The sequence below is a fragment of the Dasypus novemcinctus genome, chromosome 2 (genome assembly GCF_030445035.2).
Source record: "Dasypus novemcinctus isolate mDasNov1 chromosome 2, mDasNov1.1.hap2, whole genome shotgun sequence".
Taxonomy (NCBI): domain Eukaryota; kingdom Metazoa; phylum Chordata; class Mammalia; order Cingulata; family Dasypodidae; genus Dasypus; species Dasypus novemcinctus.
The window spans coordinates 15429578-15446576 of NC_080674.1; the positions used below are offsets into that span (position 1 = coordinate 15429578).

The 16999-nt window shown below is 47.4% G+C and overlaps 1 protein-coding gene across 5 annotated transcripts in view; it reads left to right on the plus strand.

Annotated features, from left to right (window-relative positions):
• The window catches only part of LOC101443777 (uncharacterized), a 39121-nt gene that overhangs the window by 14050 nt on the left and 8072 nt on the right, over positions 1 to 16999 (plus strand). For 3 of the 5 annotated variants that reach the window (XM_071207567.1, XM_058307095.1, XM_058307110.1), the window contains 2 exons: positions 60 to 7525; positions 14537 to 16708. In XM_071207567.1, the coding sequence (XP_071063668.1) occupies positions 16589 to 16708 (120 nt within the window). In that variant the 5' untranslated portion in view covers positions 60 to 7525; positions 14537 to 16588. The remainder of the gene's footprint in view (positions 1 to 59; positions 7526 to 14536; positions 16709 to 16999) is intronic. The other 2 variants (XM_071207571.1, XM_058307107.1) reach the window with 2 other exon arrangements.

The window sequence follows — 16999 nt, forward strand, 5'->3', positions numbered from 1 at the left end:
GGGGTGCTGCATTCTCAATTATCTGAATAAAAAACTTTGTCCTGATCTTATTTACCCAGGGATACTTCAATACTGGCTTCTGGAGAGCTCCTTTGGAAACAGCCGCCAATGTGAGATTGTTAGAGATTGCATCATGTCCCCACAAATGGCAGGTTCAGGTCCCAACCCCTGGTCCTGTGGGTGTGAACCCATCTGTAAGTTGGACCTTTGAAGATGTTGTGAGTTAAGGTGCCCACACTGAAGGAGGGTGGGCCTTAACCCAAAGTGGCTGAGGTCCTTAGAAGGAAAGGAGATTGGACAAAGGAAGAGAAGCCTTGGGGAGCAGCCTGAAGCTGGGAGTCAAAAGAACTTCAAGCGAAGGAAGACTCTGCTGTGTGTATTGCCATCGGATGTGAAAGGCAAGGACCAAGAAGTGCCAGCAGTCAGTTCTAGAACACAACAATCTTCAGGGAGAAAGCATTGCTTTGCTGATGCCTTGATTTTGCAGTTCTAGCTTCAATACCATGAGCCAATCCATTGTGTGGTATTAGTTTCAGCAGCTAGGAAACTAAAATGGATGTAAAAAAGGGAGAAGGCAAAACAAAAGAAAACCAAACCTGAGTTCTGGAGTAAACCACAGGAGAAGAAGAAAGGACTAAGAAAAGATACAGGCACCAAAAAAACAAAGTACATAAAACTTTCAATGAATTAACCTAACAAAAGACAATGGCATCAAAACATCAGACGTGTTTGGTACAAAACTGGTCCTAAGTTGCGAGGACTACTTCTGGTAATGGGTGGCAACGTGCTGCTGGCGTGAAACAACAGAGCGAGGTGACAAGAGCCACAGATCCCAACTGGGGCCACAAACAGCCAAGGCGAGATGTGGGCGAATATAGTCAAACTCCATGTGGGGAGACAGAATCAACTTATTCACAAATACTGTGTTTTAATATCTGACTAGCAGATGTGGTTGGTGAGTTATCATATTTTCCAGAAAGTAACATGCACCAGAAGATAATATACACCCCTAGTTTTATTGCCGTAAGAATTTTTGTTTCACCTCTATCGTCTTTGTTAGTTGCTTGAATCCTTTTCTCCCTGAAATCACATTCCTTTCCCTTTCGCTTAGGAGTAAGCACAGTGCAAGTGGCAAAACTATCTTGGCACACATCAGACACTGAATGATATGACACTGGGTCACGGGAACAAGTCTAAAAGGTTCTGTGGGACAGGACAGAGCCCGCACATGGGGAAAAAGGGGCAGACCAGGCAGTCAGAAAGTGTGTGTAACCACCTGAATATCTGGTCCTCTGAGCATGAAGGCATCTTCAGCATGCCACGATGCTCTCGGAAAGCGACCATGACATCTCTGTGTTCACAAAGTACATCTTCAGTTCCCCCTTTCCTTTCATGTTGATTATTCCCCGACACGTGCATGTGTAGCTGAGGGTCTGCAGAACGAGGCTCTTTTCCTCAGTAACCTGCAAGTCATGTGGCCAAATGAAGAGGTGTTTAGTCTAGACATTAACACAACCCTTCTGAGAAGTCACTTGACTACCAGGATGAAGAGTCTTCACTCACTGGCTAATTCCACTTTGGAGAAATTATAGGAAGAGGGAATAATGTGCAAGAAGAAAATCATTTGAGGACAACGGTGTCCTTAAATTCAGTGCTGTGATAGAGAAAATCTGGAAATAACCTCAAACACAAGTCATCTCCAGGGTTATGTAGGCTTGTGGGCTCTCACAAGCCACGTGTTGTGGATGGGACAACAGAATGATGCCATGCCATCCCACCAAGAGAAGCTGAGCTAAGCCTAGGTCTGTGCTATGATTTCAAGCTTGTAAAGATTCAAATTTAGGGGGGACATCCTGGCAAATGAAAGCACAGTTTTGTTTTGTTTTTTAAGTGGGAATGCTGATGGTATTTATAAAGTGTCATGAATGCTGTTTAAATTAAAAATAGTGATAAATGTTAATAGGCTTGACCATAGTGGGGAGAAAGTACCCTGAGAAGAAGCTGAGTCACCTCTTGCAAATGGACTCACAGGAATCAATGGCCTAAAGCCAGCAGAGCTAAAAAAAGGTTGCATTCAGTTTACTATTATTTTTTAAAATTCTGTCTCATTCTTTTTAAAGATTTGTTTTATTTATCTCTGCCCTCCCTCATTGTTTGCATTTGCTGTATGTGTGCCTTTAGGAGGCACTGGGAACTGGTCTGGGACCTCTGATGTGGGAGGGAGACACCTAATTGCTTGAGCCACCCCCATACCCTGCTTTTTTGTGTCTCTCATTCTTTTTCTTGTGTCTCTTGTTGCGTCATCTTGTTGTGTTGGTTTCCTGCACCTGCCTGGTGCACCAGCTCACTGTCTTCTTTAGGAGGCACTGGGAACTGAACCACAGACCTCCCGTGTGGTAGGCGGGAGCTCAGTTGCCTGAGCCACATCCGCACCCCTGCATTCACTCTAGCATGAGCATAGCTCTCTACGTCGGGCGTACATTTCCTCATTTCACCAGATCCCTCACTCACACCCTGCCAATGGGACAAGACTCTATTTCCTGACATTGCCCCATAAGGAGATCCCTGCTGCTGGGTCAAATAGCGGTGGGATTTTCAGGGCTGGATGCATGGAATCCCCTGGAGGGAGGCACTGGCCTTCATGGGGCCTTGTGCAGGCTCAGCCTGAGCTTGTGCCAGGCTCTGCTGGGTGGAACATGACTGGTATCATCTGGTGACAGTGCATGAGGGGCTGGGCAGTGGTGGCAGCAGCGAGCCAGCCTCTTTGGACCTGGGGACTGTGGGAGACTCAAATCCAGCATCTCTGTGGGGCACAGGCTGAGATGATGAGAAGCAGGACAAAATCCAGGGGCTCCCTCAACAAGGGAGAAGTCTGTGGATGTTGAGATGTCGAGAGCAGCCTGTGGACAGAACGAGAGATGCCTCCATCTTCCTGCCATGTGACCCTAGGGCCAGCTGTGAGCAGAGAGGGGGAGAAAAGGGCATGGGAGATGGGGGCTCCCATGCCAGAACTCCTGTCCTGCTGCCCCCAGACGGGCTTCTCTGTCATCTTCAATAGAATATACACTGTCCTAAGGCAGATGAGCCTGATTCGCTCATGCTCTTAGCTCAGTGGCCACCTCACTGCTGCATGATCCTTCGTGAGTCTTAATCCTATTACCAGGTCCTTTAAAATGGTGGAATGAAAAGACACAGATAGGGAAACAGACTTGGCCCAGTGGTTAGGGCATCCATCTACCACATGGGAAGTCCACGGTTCAAACCACGGGCCTCCTTGACCCGTGTAGAGCTGGCCCATGGGCAGTGCTGATGTGTGGAAGGAGTGCCCTGCCATGCAGGGGTGTCCCCAGCGTAGGGGTGTCCCCCGCATAGGCGAGCCCCACTCGCAAGGAGTGCACCCCATAAGGAGAGATGCCCAGCATGAAACAAAGTACAGCCTGCCCAGGAATGGCGCGCCCACACTTCCCGTGCTGCTGACGACAACAGAAGCGGACAAAAGAAACAAGACGCAACAAATAGACACAGAGAACAGACAACTGGGGGGAGGGGGGGATTAAATAAATAAATAAATCTTAAAAAAAAAAACCACACAGATAGGGGGAAAAAACAAAAACAAAAAAGCCGCAGAGATAGAAAGGAACCCAGGCTGAGCAAGAAGACTCTGGAAGCCAGAAGCTGAAATCAACAGAGCACAAACGCTGAGAGCACACCACTCTTGGTAGAAGTTGAAAGTAGCAAGGCCAGAGAAGAAAGGGTGGACAGGTGGGCACCCCCATGGGCCTGATGGCCCCTAGCTGCAGCTCAGGGAGAAAGGGTGCCCTGATGATGCCTTGGTTTGGATGCATTCACAACCTCAGAACTCTAAGCTCTTCTGCTAACAAATACCCATTGTAAATGCCAGCACATTTCTGGTGCTTTGCTCCCAGCAGCTTTCAGCACATTATAAGAGGAACTGATACCAGGTGCATGCTGCTATGCAAACACCAAGAATGTGTGAACAGTTTTATAAATGATTAAGGGGTTGAATTTGGAAGACTTGTGAGACTTGAAAAGGAAAAGCCTCAGGGAAGCGGATTTGGCTCATTGGATAGAGTGTCTGCCTACCACATGGGAGGTCCAAGGTTCAAACCCTGGGCCTCCTGACCCGTGTGGTGAGCCAGCCCATGCGCATTGCTGATGTGCACAAGGAGTGTGCTGCCACACAAGGGTGTCTGCTGCATAGGGGAGCCCTATGTACAAAGAGTGCACCCCGTAAGGAGAGTCGCCCATCATGAAAAAAGCACAACCTGCCCTGGAAATGTGCCGCGCACACAGAGAGCTGACATAGCAAGATGAGGCAACAAAAAGAACCATAGATTCCCAGTACTGCTGACAAGAATAGAAGCAGGGAAACAGACTTGGCCCAGTGGTTAGGGCGCCCGTCTACCACATGGGAGGTCCGCGGTTCAAACCCCGGGCCTCCTTGATCCGTGTGCAGCTGGCCCATGCGCAGTGCTGATGCGCGCAAGGAGTGCTGCCCCATGCAGGGGTATCCCCCGCGTAGGGGAGCCCCACGCGCAAGGAGTGCACCCATAGGGAGAGCCGCGCAGTGCAAAAGAAAGTGCAGCCTGCCCAGGAATGGCGCCGCCCACACTTCCCGTGCCGCTGACAGCAACAGAAGCGGACAAAGAAACAAGAGGCAGCAAATAGCCACAGAGAACAGACAACCGGGGGAGGGGGGGAATTAAATAAAATAAAAATAAATCTTTAAAAAAACAAAAAAAGAATAGAAGTAGACAGAGAAGAACACACAGTGAATGGACACAGCAGACAACTGGAGGGGAGGTGGGAAGGGGAGAAATAAACAAAAAATAAATCTCGAAAAAAACAATAAGACGAAAAGTCTCTCTTGCTTTGAAGAGACTGTTAGTAGAAACCTGGATGCAAAAGATACTTCTGACGAGACCTTTGAAATAATGAATATGTCACTGCAAGCTGGAGACAAGGTGATCCTTGCTTTAAAGCAGGGATTCTTAATGTGTTTTGTTCCACAGACCCCTTTACCAGTCAGGTATAAGCCATGGGCCCTCACTAAGCCCACACTACATTGTGTATTATTTCATAAATATATCACACCCAGACCAACATGTCCACACAAGAATAACATTTTGTCTTTTTTCAGGCTTACAGACCCCTTAATAACCCCTGCTATAAAGTGCCAGAGAACTTGGCACAATTGACTCCAGATGTTAGATGAAGACAGAATTTGAAAGTGATGAACTTATTTAGCTGAGAAAATTTCCAAACTAAATGTGGAAATGTGGCCTGACTTCTGCTTGCTATTCATAGTAAACTGTGGAAGGAAGGGATAAGGGAAGAACGAAACTCTTGGGGACAAAGTAACTAGAAATTCATAGTTTAAAATCTGAGCTTCTGGAAAATGAGTCCCCAGAGAACAGGGCGCCATGGGAGGGTTTCACTGACCAGGAAAGCAGTCAGTCACTGTCGGCAAGTCAGGATGGAAGGGCAGTTATCTAGGAAGGATCTGTGGGGAGAAATTCTCACTAGGTGACAGCCTGGGCTCCTTGTTGCCAGATTTTCTCTAGCTTCTTGGGTATGTTACAAAAGAGAATTTAAGAACATACCAGTTTAGTAAGGCTGGTAGTTTATTAAGAAAAAGAGAGAAGAGAAAGAAAAGAACAGAGTATGGGCCCCAGGTGTACTTGTGGGCTGGTCCAGGCTGAGAGAGGGAAAAGGGGCTAAAAAGGGTCAAAAGGGCTGATTTACAAATTACAAGTCCCCACTGCAGATTACAAGTCCCCAGGTGGACTTGCATGCTGGTCCAGGCAGAGCGAGAAAGGACAAAAAGAGGGGAAAAGGGCTGACTTAGCCTCTGTGCTGACTTTTAAACCATTAATTACCTCGCCCTTTGTTAGGGGAGGAGTCCCAGCTGTCTGTTGTTTTGAATACTTACCCCACCCTTCAATTCCCAGGACGGGCACCCTAAGAATATTCGGGACTTGCCTCTGATCCCAGACAAAACCCTGTTCCCAATGGGGAATTCTCACAAGGTCCTTCCCACAGGGAGGGGCCCGAGGGCACGTGTCTCACAGTCGTGGTTTGCTGCCAGGCCCCGGGTTCATCTTTCCATTCCCTGAACTAGCCTGCTTCACCTTGATTCCTGTATGTGTGTGGCACTTTGATGTTATTGATGAACTCCAAAAGGAAATAATGATGACGTTTGTAAACTGCTCTGTTCCTCTGGGCTAGTGATAGATACCCTTAGATTGTATTGAATTCAGAGGTGTCACTTTTGCTTGATTAAATTATGACTAGGGCTTTGACTGGGCCACATCACAGAGGAAACAACAAGGGAGAGGAGACACTTGGAATTTGGGAGCCTGGGAAGTAAATACACAGAGAAGCAGATACATGAGGAAAGAGAACAGGCACCATTGGACAGGCAGAGGCCCTGGGAAGAGAGAAGAACCATTTGCTTGATAGTTTACAGCTGGCCTTAAGGAGAGCAGAGCAGCTGAGCTGAGAGAGAAACCAGCCTTGGAAGAAAGACAGCCTACAGCTGAGAGTAGAAGCGGGGACCACGGAGCCTTAAGGAGAAGACGAAGGTGAACCCTTGCAGATGTCAGGAGTCATCTGGCTCCAAAACATGGCAACAGGCACTGGTGAGGGAAGTAACTTTTCATTTATGGCCTTGTGAATATAAGCTCCTACCCCAACTAAATACTCTTTATAAAAGCCAAGAGATTTCTGGTATTTTGCATCAGTACCACTTTGACTGACTAATACAATGAGGAACCAACACATTTTTTGTTAATAGATCACAAAGAATAGTACAGAAAAAAAAAAACATTTAAAAACATATGAGGTTCCCATATATCCCATTCTCCATCCCCCCCCATCATTTTTGTAAGTTGTATGTTTTTGAAGATATATACTTTACAAAAAACTGTTACATTAACAAATATGAGGTTCCCATACACCTTCAACCCTCCCACCCCACTCCTCCCACACCCATAACCTCCTCCATCATTGTGGCACACTCATCAAACTCCGTGAACATATTTTGGAGCACTGATGCACCACACAGATAATAGTTTACCCTATAGTTCATACACTCCCCCAGTACTTCCAGTGTGTTACGGCAGGATATATAAAGTCCAGCATCTCACCCTGCAATATCATTTAGCACAAGTCCAAGTTCCAAAAATGCCTCCACAGCACATCCCTTCTTCCCTCTCCCTGCCTTCAGCAACTATATGGTCAATTTCTCCACCTCCATGCTACAATTTCTTCTATTATGAGTCACAACAGTTTATAGTAGAATATCAGTAAGTCCCCTCTAATCCATATTTTATTCCTCCATTCTCTGGACCATGGGATGATGATGTCCACTCCACCTCTAGATCAAGAAGAGGCTTAGATTCCACATGGATGATGGATGCAATTCCTCTGCTTGCAGTTGCTGGCACTCTTGATTCCCTAGTGTGATGGTTGACCATCTTCACCTCCCTGTTAGCTGACCTGGGTAAGTCCAATGAACCAAAGCATATGATTTCACAACTCTGCTGAGGTTCAGGGACCAGCTGGCACATGGGCAGTCCAGAAATCAAGTCCCCTGAGTATGCCCCATCCTTCGCATCAACCACAGGTTCAGTATTGTGACAGAAGAGGCATGTGTAGGAAGGTCACATCTGAGTCCAGCTCCATCACACTCAGGAGCACAAATTCCAAAGTAGGGCCCTCTGACATGGCACAGAACTCCAAATCCATCTGCCATGATCGTATACTCTGTGGTTCTCCATCACCTTCAGGAGAACCGGCACCTAGGGTTGTATCTACTTTGTCTCTCTCTGGGGTCCTGCTGAGGTGAGCATAGGTCTGACCCCTCTGATGACCTCCTGACTCTTTTTGGAAGACTCAGCCATATAAACTCATTTGTCTTTGCCATTTCTCCCTTTTATTTAAAGTCAAAAAGTAGTTCTTAGCACTTGATCCAACATGTAGGCCGAGATATTCTGCCGGTCTGAGTTGGCCCTTTTATTCAAGGTGTCTTTTTAGGTACATCACCAGTCAGTGATTGGTAGTAATCCCTCAGAACCAGGGAGGCTCAACCCCGGGAGTCATGTCCCACTCTGGGGGGGAATGTAATGCAATTACATGCTGAGTTTAGCTAGAGAGTAGCCACATGTAAGCAACATGGAGGCTCTCAGGAGGTAACTCTTAGGCACCCTGCAGTAACAGGCCTAGTTTCTATTTCAGGCCCACAGGCTCATAACCATAGTCATCAGCATCAAGGGCTCATTATTGAACCATCCTTCCTTTCTGACCTTTGCCGTTACACTTGGGGGATTATTGATGTTCCATTGGGGAATGTGACAGAGTTCCACTGGGTAGGAACTAGCACTCCCTCAGTTGACATTTGTAACTCTATACTATAAAAATATACAACATAGATCAGAACAATTTTATGTCCCCTATATACATGCCCTGGAGAACTCCCCCCACTCATGTGCTCCCATCAGTAATGCCCCAAAGCAGTGTTGCTCCCTTGCCATAGTTGTTACCTCTCTGTGCTCCAAAACTTCTTCAACAATGAAGCCTAATATATTGCCAAATTCAATTAATAGGAAATTGAAATAGACTGATGGGTTTTAAGTTTAGAAATAGAATACATAATAATTTAGAAATACTAAAATAAAGTAAAAATAAATTGGTGCATTAATAAAATGAAAACTATTATAAAAGTATTTCAAACATTTTGCCTTTCAGCACTGTAACAGGTGTTGTCTGTATGTACATTGGCAAGGCACTTTCTTTCATTTTTTCCTCACTGCCTACATCTTTTTTTTTCTTCTAAGTTTTAAATTTTGTCTTCAAAAAGTTTTAGATCACAGTAATTCACAGTATAGGGGACTCCCCTATATCCCCTTTCCCAGCCATGATCTTCTTACTTGTCATGTTATATTTGCTGTAGCTGATGTACGGATTTTGAAACTTAGCTATCAACCATGCATCCATTTTGGCTTACATCATGGTTTCTATTTTAGGCTGTACAAATTTCTAAATTTTTAGCTTCCTTGTGTTCTATTTTATGGTTTACATTTTAGCTTATAGACTTTTATACACTTTTGGTGTAAGTCAACATGTCCTATATCCACCATTGCATGATCTGGTGGAGCACTTCCATTGCCCCCCAGTTGCCCTGCTGATGTCTATTCTATACCTCTCTCCCATTCCCTGCAGGGCCCCCAGTGAAAAACAACCTTCACTACTTGAGGGACCAGATTTACACATACTGTAACTATGCTGAGGGCTTGACATACTAGACTGCCTGAACTAATTGGGAGCCACCGATTCTCTCGAGAGACACAATGCCCTCTGGGAACATCGGGACTCCCCAAGATGTGGCTACAACTTCACAGTCATTGTATGGGTTTCCACCCTATGATGGAACACACTATGACAACATGGGCACTCACACACTTCCTAGAAGCTTGCCCCTGTACCAGATGCCCCAGCCTTAAGCACCTCAAACACATAATCCTTCCTTATTATATTTTCTAAAGAGTTTTCTCAACATTATAGCTTCAACCATATACTTAACATTGTCCCATATTCAATAGTTTCCCCCAGTCCTCAACCCAATTCTTGGGCCGGCAGCTTTTTGGAACTCTTTGGGACCTGTGACCCTGTTCCTTTCCATTTCTCCCTATGGAAAGGGGAATTGTTATTTTATAGAAGTCGCTCATTTGTATAATGGAGGCAGTTAACTTAGTTTTCAAGTTTCACAGTTCCAAAACACAGGGCAATTTTTGCCCCAGGATAGATGATATGTCTATAATTGATTTTATTTTATTTTTTCTGCTTTATTTTATTTTTAATGTTACATTAAAACAATATGAGGTCCCCATATACCCCCCTACCCCACCCATGCCACCTCTCCCACATCAGCAAACTCTTCCACCATTGTGGCATGGTGAATGCATTCTGGAGAACCACTGCAGCATGTGGACAATGGTCCACATTGTAGTCCACTCTCTCCCCCAGTACACCCAGTGGGCCATGACAGGACACACAGTGTCCAGCATCCATCCCTGCAGCACCACCTAGGACAACTCCAAATCCTGAAAATGCCCCCACACCATATCTCTTCTTCCCTCTCCTGAACCATCAGCAGCCACAGTGGCCACCATTGATGTTGGATATGTGTGACAACCATATATTGGATATGTGAATTACTGTGACCTAAAACTTATGTCAAGAGAAACTTAATAATCAGGAAAATAAAAAAAAAGAAAGAAAGGAGGTAGACACTAAAGAAGAAATGGAAGAAACTGCCTTGTCACTGTACATACAGGGTGACACCTATAGCAGTGATGAAAGGCAAAATGTCAGAAACAAAGCTTTTTCATTTTTTTATTTCTGTGATATCCCAATTTATTTTTCCTTCATTTAATTTTTCTAAATTTCTGGATATTCTATATCTAACCTTTAAACCCATCACTATATTGCATTTTTCTACTAATGGAACCTGACAATATATTGGGCTTCCTTTTTGACGAAGTTTTGGAGTACAGAGAGGGTCAACGATGGCAGGGGAGGAGCACCTGTAACTGATTTCAGTGAGATTTTGTACTTAAAACTTACTAAAATGAGTTAAGGCTTTTGAAATATTGTGGTGGAATGAATGTATTTTGCATGTGTATTTCTGAGGTCCAGAGGGTGGTGTGTGGCAGTTTGAGATTTTGTGGAACTCAAAGAGTCATGTCCTTAGGGCTAATCATTCTTATGCATGTAAACTTCTTGTAGGTGAGATTTGGATGAAATTTCTTCATGAAAGGGCTGTATTACTCAGCCAAAGGGATGCTAATGCAAAATACCAGAAATCGGTTAGCTTTTATAAGGGTATATATTTAAGGTAGGAGCTTCTAGTCACAAAGGCCATAAAGCATAGTTACTTCCCTCACAGAAATCTATTGCTACTTGCTGGAGCAAGATGACTGTCAACATCTGCAAGTGTTCAGGCTTCCTCTTCCCCTTAAGGCTCTGTGGCCCCAGCTTCTCCCAATATCAGCTGGAGACTGGGATAAGTCTTGTATGTCTCCCAGGGAGGGTTTCTCTCTAGGCTCGGCTGTGGGCTGTCCACAATGATGGCTCTAGATAATCGGTAAAGAGGCTCATCTGTCTTCCCAGGGACTCTACCATGTCTAATGAGTCCTGCTTATTTTCATCATGCATCTGCTTCTCTATGGATTTCTTTCCTGGGCTCCAGGTTCAAAAACTCCAACTGTCTCCTCTGCTTTCTTGTTTTCTATGTGATGTGACCCAATCAAAGCCCTAGTCATAATTTAAACAAGTAAAACTGAAACCTCTGAAATCAATACAATTTAACAGTATCCCTAACCCAGAAGAACAGACCAGTCTATAAACATAATGCAAACTCTATTTCTGGAATTCATAAACCGTATCAAACTGCCACAAGGGCCTTCGATTAGCTTATGTGCCTCAGGTTGGGTCTGAAACCTCTTACTGTTGTCCGTTATAAAAAGCCACCGATACCAAAGAAAGCTTCAGAGATAGAGAGGAAAGCAGAAACCGAGGGTGACATCCCCAGGAGCCTGAAGCCTAAATGAAAGGAACACAGAATCGCAGAGGAAGCTGGTGCAGACAGAAGCTGAAGCTATGAGGCTGGAGGGGAGGGGAGTGGCAAGCAGAGACACCATGTGCCTGACTGCCCACAGCTGAGCTCAGGGAGAAAGGGTCTCCCGATGATGCCTTGACTGCACACTTTCATGGCCTCAGAACCATAAGCTTTTAACCTCATCGGTCCTCAGGGCAAAAGCAAACCCATTTCTGGTATATTGCTCCCAGCAGCTTTTAGCAAACTTAAATAATATTAGACAACCGATTGTCAAACGCCAGACTCAACTCAGAAATCTTAAACATTCTGCTTCACGAGAACCATTCTCAGGACCAAAGTCTGCTTTAGTCAAAACAGACAAGATAAATACATTTAAATATTCAGAGAATTTTTAAAAGATGAATTGGTTCATGTAATTGTGGGTATTGGAAAGTCCAAGTACCATATGGCAGGCAGCAAGTTGAAAACCCCAATGAAGTTCATAATGAATTCTCCTGGAGAAGCTGCCTGTCTCTTTCTGACTGCTGCAACCATCAGTTCTTCCCTTAATGCCTTCAACTGGTGGAATAAGATTTCCCTCAAAGCTCAAGACAAGCTCCTGCCTTGCTGGGAGACATGATCAGGCACAGGTGCAGTCACCTGACTAATGAGTTCAAGTGATGAAACAGACTCATAGGAACAATCAGACCAGTGCTTGTTGGATCAAACCACTGGACACCATTACTATTCTGGTCAGCTCAGCCCCTGACAGTATTATACCAGGACTGGGGGAATTTGCCCATGGGGTGAGTTCGGTTACATGTGTAGTGAGGAAGCCATGAAAATGTTTCAATCAAGGCCCCGTCAGGTAATACATTCTCCCCAAAGCCAGGCTGCACCATCCTGGACTCCTCTGTACATGCAAAGGCCCTCTGCTGGGTGTCGTTGCTTACAGCTTCTGGCTTCCTTGCCTTTCTCTCCCTCTTGTGACTCTGTCCATATTCATCCTGTTTATAAAGGACTCCAGGAAGAAGAATAACGTCTGGGTCAGGACATAACTGAATTGACCTAATCAAAAAGTCATATTTAAAATAGGTTTATACACACAGGAATATTTCAGCTTTGAGAACATGATTTTTCATCAAACCATCACTTTCCCTATTCTAGTTGACAGGAAATTAACCATCATTTGATTGATCAACTTACACAGGATCTACTGCTTCCCTCTCCTGGAGGCTAAGGAGATTAGTCCACAGCTTAGCTTTGCCCCCACCCCCTGCTTCTCACAGCTTTTCAGCTGAGAGAAAAATCCAGGCTTGTAGCCTTTACCATTCTCTTCTGCAGTTTTGTTTGTTTTCTATGCGTTGTCTATAACTCAGCTTTAAAAATGGAAACCCAATAAAAGGCATTTCTAATAGTAAGATTTTATGAATAGAATACATTGCAGTGTCTTGTAGTATGATGGGGCCCTGAAAGATGAAAGGCGATTCAAGTTAAAAGAAATTTCCCTACAAAAATGATGGAAATTCAGATTCCCCTTCTCTATAACACCGTGGATAATGGTGACAGGTACAAGAAACTCCAGGGCAGTGTGATTGGGGGCAGCCCCCCAATGTCCCCGATGTCACCTTTCTGGAAACCACCTTCTCCTGAATGACAGCTCTGACCAGGAGCCTGCTCTGGGCCTCCACCAGCATGCTCACCCCTGTGTGGAGGCAGACAGCCACCAAAGCCCCCAGGTGCCCAGAAGGGCCCTGAGGCAGACCTCATCCCAGCTTGTGCTAGGTGTGGCTGTGGCAGGGTCCCTGCTCACTAGGTCCTGCTGCACTGGGTCCCCCTTTTCCTCCATGCAGTGAAGTCCCCAAACTCCTCCCCTGGGTGACAGAGCCCAGTGTGATCAGGGAGACAGCCCTGAGGGAGCTCCCCATCAAGCACATGCCCTCCCATGAGCCTTCTTGCTGGGACCTGCCCAGCCCTGGGCACTTCAGATCTACCTCCCAAAACTGGTGACTTCTCAGAGCCTCAGTTTCCTTAAGGCAAAGGGGATGAGGGACCCAAACCCATGAGGATGTGTAGGGACTAAAGCCAGGCAGGTGCAATCCTGAAGGGCCTGGACTCAGGAGCCACTTGGCCAGGGAGTCTCCAGGCCTGGAAAAGCCCCTGCGTGGCAGCACAGGCACCTATGATGGTACAGAGCAGTGATTCCCTGTCCCACCTGTGGGATGGGCTCAGTACCTGAGAGCTGGGGGCCTTGAGGGCTGGAACCTCTGGCTTCCCTGCAAAAGGGGGAACAGACATGGGGCCAGAGGGGCTCCCTGGCAAGCGGCAGTGGGCAGATCCCACTCTGGGCAGCACGAGGCTCTGCCTCCTTCCTGGACTACCTGCCACCCTGGCTGCACCATCTGGATTGGGGGAAGGTGGTGCAGGGAGGGGTCCTGCCCTGCCCTCCTCTTGGTGTCACTGGCTACTGCAGCATTGAAGATCCACGCCCACCTGTGGATCTCACAGGCAGTGCATTCTGAGGCTCCTAGGACACCAATCTCTACTCCAGACACGTTCAGGCAGATGACGCTAGCTGGATTTGGGGTGTTCCAGGGCCCCCTGAGTGAGCTAGCGCAAAGAAGGGCCCTGGGGGTCGGGCAGGCAGCCATTGGCTCCTTGCGCATGCCCAGAGAGGTGGGGTTCATTGCAAGTACCTTCCTCTGTCCGAGGAAGGACGTGTGTGTGTGCCCTGCTGTGGGCATGAGCTCGACCACCCTGTGTGCTGTGCTTTACCTCCTGCTGTTGGAGCTCAGCACCCTGACTGCCCCAAGTGTGGCCTCACCCACCTCCTCCCAGGCTGGGGGAGGATGGCCCTGTCCTCACTGAGCACCTTCTTACCCAGATCCATTTTCAACCCCTCACTTTTCAATTCAGGAACAGAGACCCAGAGAAAGGTGAAGCTCAAGGCCCACGGGGTGTGCAGAATCCAGAGGACCTGTACACTTCTGGCATCTGAGGTGAGGGCTCAACCCTCTTCCACAGAAACTTTGAAAAGCACAGCCCCTAACTCATGGGGACCCCTGCCTGCTTCTGCCCATATGAAGTTGTTTTCTTCTCAGGATCCCCAAAGAACTTCATGAGCACCGCCCACACACACACACACTGGCCAAATGGGTAGGGATCATGTCCTGGGAGTCACAGTAGAACCTGGAACCAGGGAGGTGGCAAGGACACAGAGGAAAGAGGATAGAGGGAGCTCTGCCATGGGGCAGGGTCAGCTTTCTCTAGTTGACGCTTCCATAGGCCAAAGCCTGGGGAGGGGGAGATGCCACCTGGATGGGCGGTGGGATCTCAGAGGTTCCCAGGGTTCTGCCTGGGCAGGGACATCCCTAGGGCAAGCAGGAGAGGACAGAGCTGAGGCCCTCCCTCCACTGATCTGAGCACCTGGGATGAAGATGAACTCCCAGGGTGGAGGGAGGCTACTGCAGAGAAGGCCTCAACGTCCCCTCTATAAACTGCAATGCTTGGAGTGGGGGACCCTAGGTGTGCCACAGCCTAGGAGAATTATTTGGTCTTGGCTCTCTGATGACCACGGTACTCTGGGGTGCTGGAAAATGCGTTCTAAACTCTCAGTGTCCTACTGAGCAGACACAGGCTTGGAGGATTGGGGAACTGAGGACTTGTGTGTGCGAGACGCAGCAGAGCACAGGATCATCTATGGAGTCCAGGGAGAGGTCAGGCAGTGCAGGAGGCTTGGGTCTGAAACTAAAAGGAATGGGAAATCTTTGGAGGCTTTGACCGCTGCAGGTGACTAAGACTGCTTTTCATGGAATTTAAAGCCCATTTTGGCATGGATTGTGACATGAAGCCAAGGTGCTCATGATGTTCTCAAGATGATACTGCCAGAACTCAGCCCTCTTTGATTGTGTTCCCTGCTGCTTCCCACTCCATCTTGTATATTCTTCCTTGTCTACCTATGTGCACTGGCTACATGTGAGACCAGCCCTGAAGTTTCCAAGGCATTTTCTCTGATCTACCTGATGCCTTTCCTCGGAAGGATCAGCTAGATTTGACCCACTGTTCAGCAGGGGAGACATGGGAAGCCCTGAGAAACAGAAAGGCATATCCCGGATCACAGAACAGGCAGGAGGAGGATGGTGGTGTACCAAGGTCCATCTCCTTAGATGGTTCTTGATGGCCCCAGGCCCCAGCAAGGCAGGAAGGAGGACCGTATTGGTAAAATTGTGCACACATGGGAAATGCAATGGTTGAGAGGGTAAACAGTCAGCAGCCCAGAGGGGACCTTGGGAAGCTGTCATCCAGGGAGGGAGCACAGAGAAGGGAAGCAGGAAGTTACCTCACTTCCCTGGAGATGGAACGCAACAGAACTTGGAACCCCGGTAACCAAGGGCCCACATTCTAGATACTAACGGAACGAACAGCTCACTCAGGCCTTGATGCTTGAGAGAAGATGTTCTCTTGTTGCTGCCTGCCTACTTCGCAAGGCCTTGGCCGCAGGAAAAGCCAAAGTGAGAGCCTGCTCCGATGTTGTAGGCGTTGGCTCAACCCTCAACAGGGAAGAGTCCATCTGTTTGGCAGAAGGAAATCCAAGGTAACCAAGGGAACCAGGGCAGGGGAGGCAGACCAGGCTGACACTGTTCTCCTTCCTGAGCAGCCTCAGCACCTCCCACTCCCAGGATGGCTGTCTGGAGGATACCAGGCTGGGCAGAGAGAGGTGATTGGGGGTGGACACCTGCTGGGTGCATCATGTTCTTCTCCAGGTCATGGCTGGCAGGGACAGAAGGAGAGGCCTGGGGTTGGTGCCCATCTGCCCAGAGATTGATCCAGATCTACAGAGTTGTCATCTCCCTGCTGGGAGGAGGTCTATACATAGAGGTCTTTGCCTCGTCTGGAAGTAGAACTTGATGTGGGGCTGTTCCTCTTGGGGATAACCAGTCAGGGTCCTGATGCCTTGTGGCCCTGCTGATGACTCTATCATTGCAGAGCTCATCCAGCTCAGAGCAGGATGACTGTGTCATCGACACCACTTCGCTGAACAGGGTGCCCGTGCACACGGCCACCAACAGAAGCCAGAAGAGAAGAGAGGTGAGATGGGAGCTGAGGGCTTCTCCACACACAGGTCCATGACAGTCAGGGGACCCCAGGACCTAGACCCTACCCTGGCAGAATCTGCAGGCTCCCTGGCAAGGATTCTCCCTCTTGGAATTCAGTACAACACTATCAGGAATCTGGGAATGCACACTTACCCCACAACCCAACCCATTCATGACGAGGTGCACGTGGGTTGGATATCAGAAAAGAGCCCTTCATAATGATTCAGATTCTCATAAACCAAGACAGCCCTTGGCTTGGATCCTGCCTTGGATGTTTAATCCG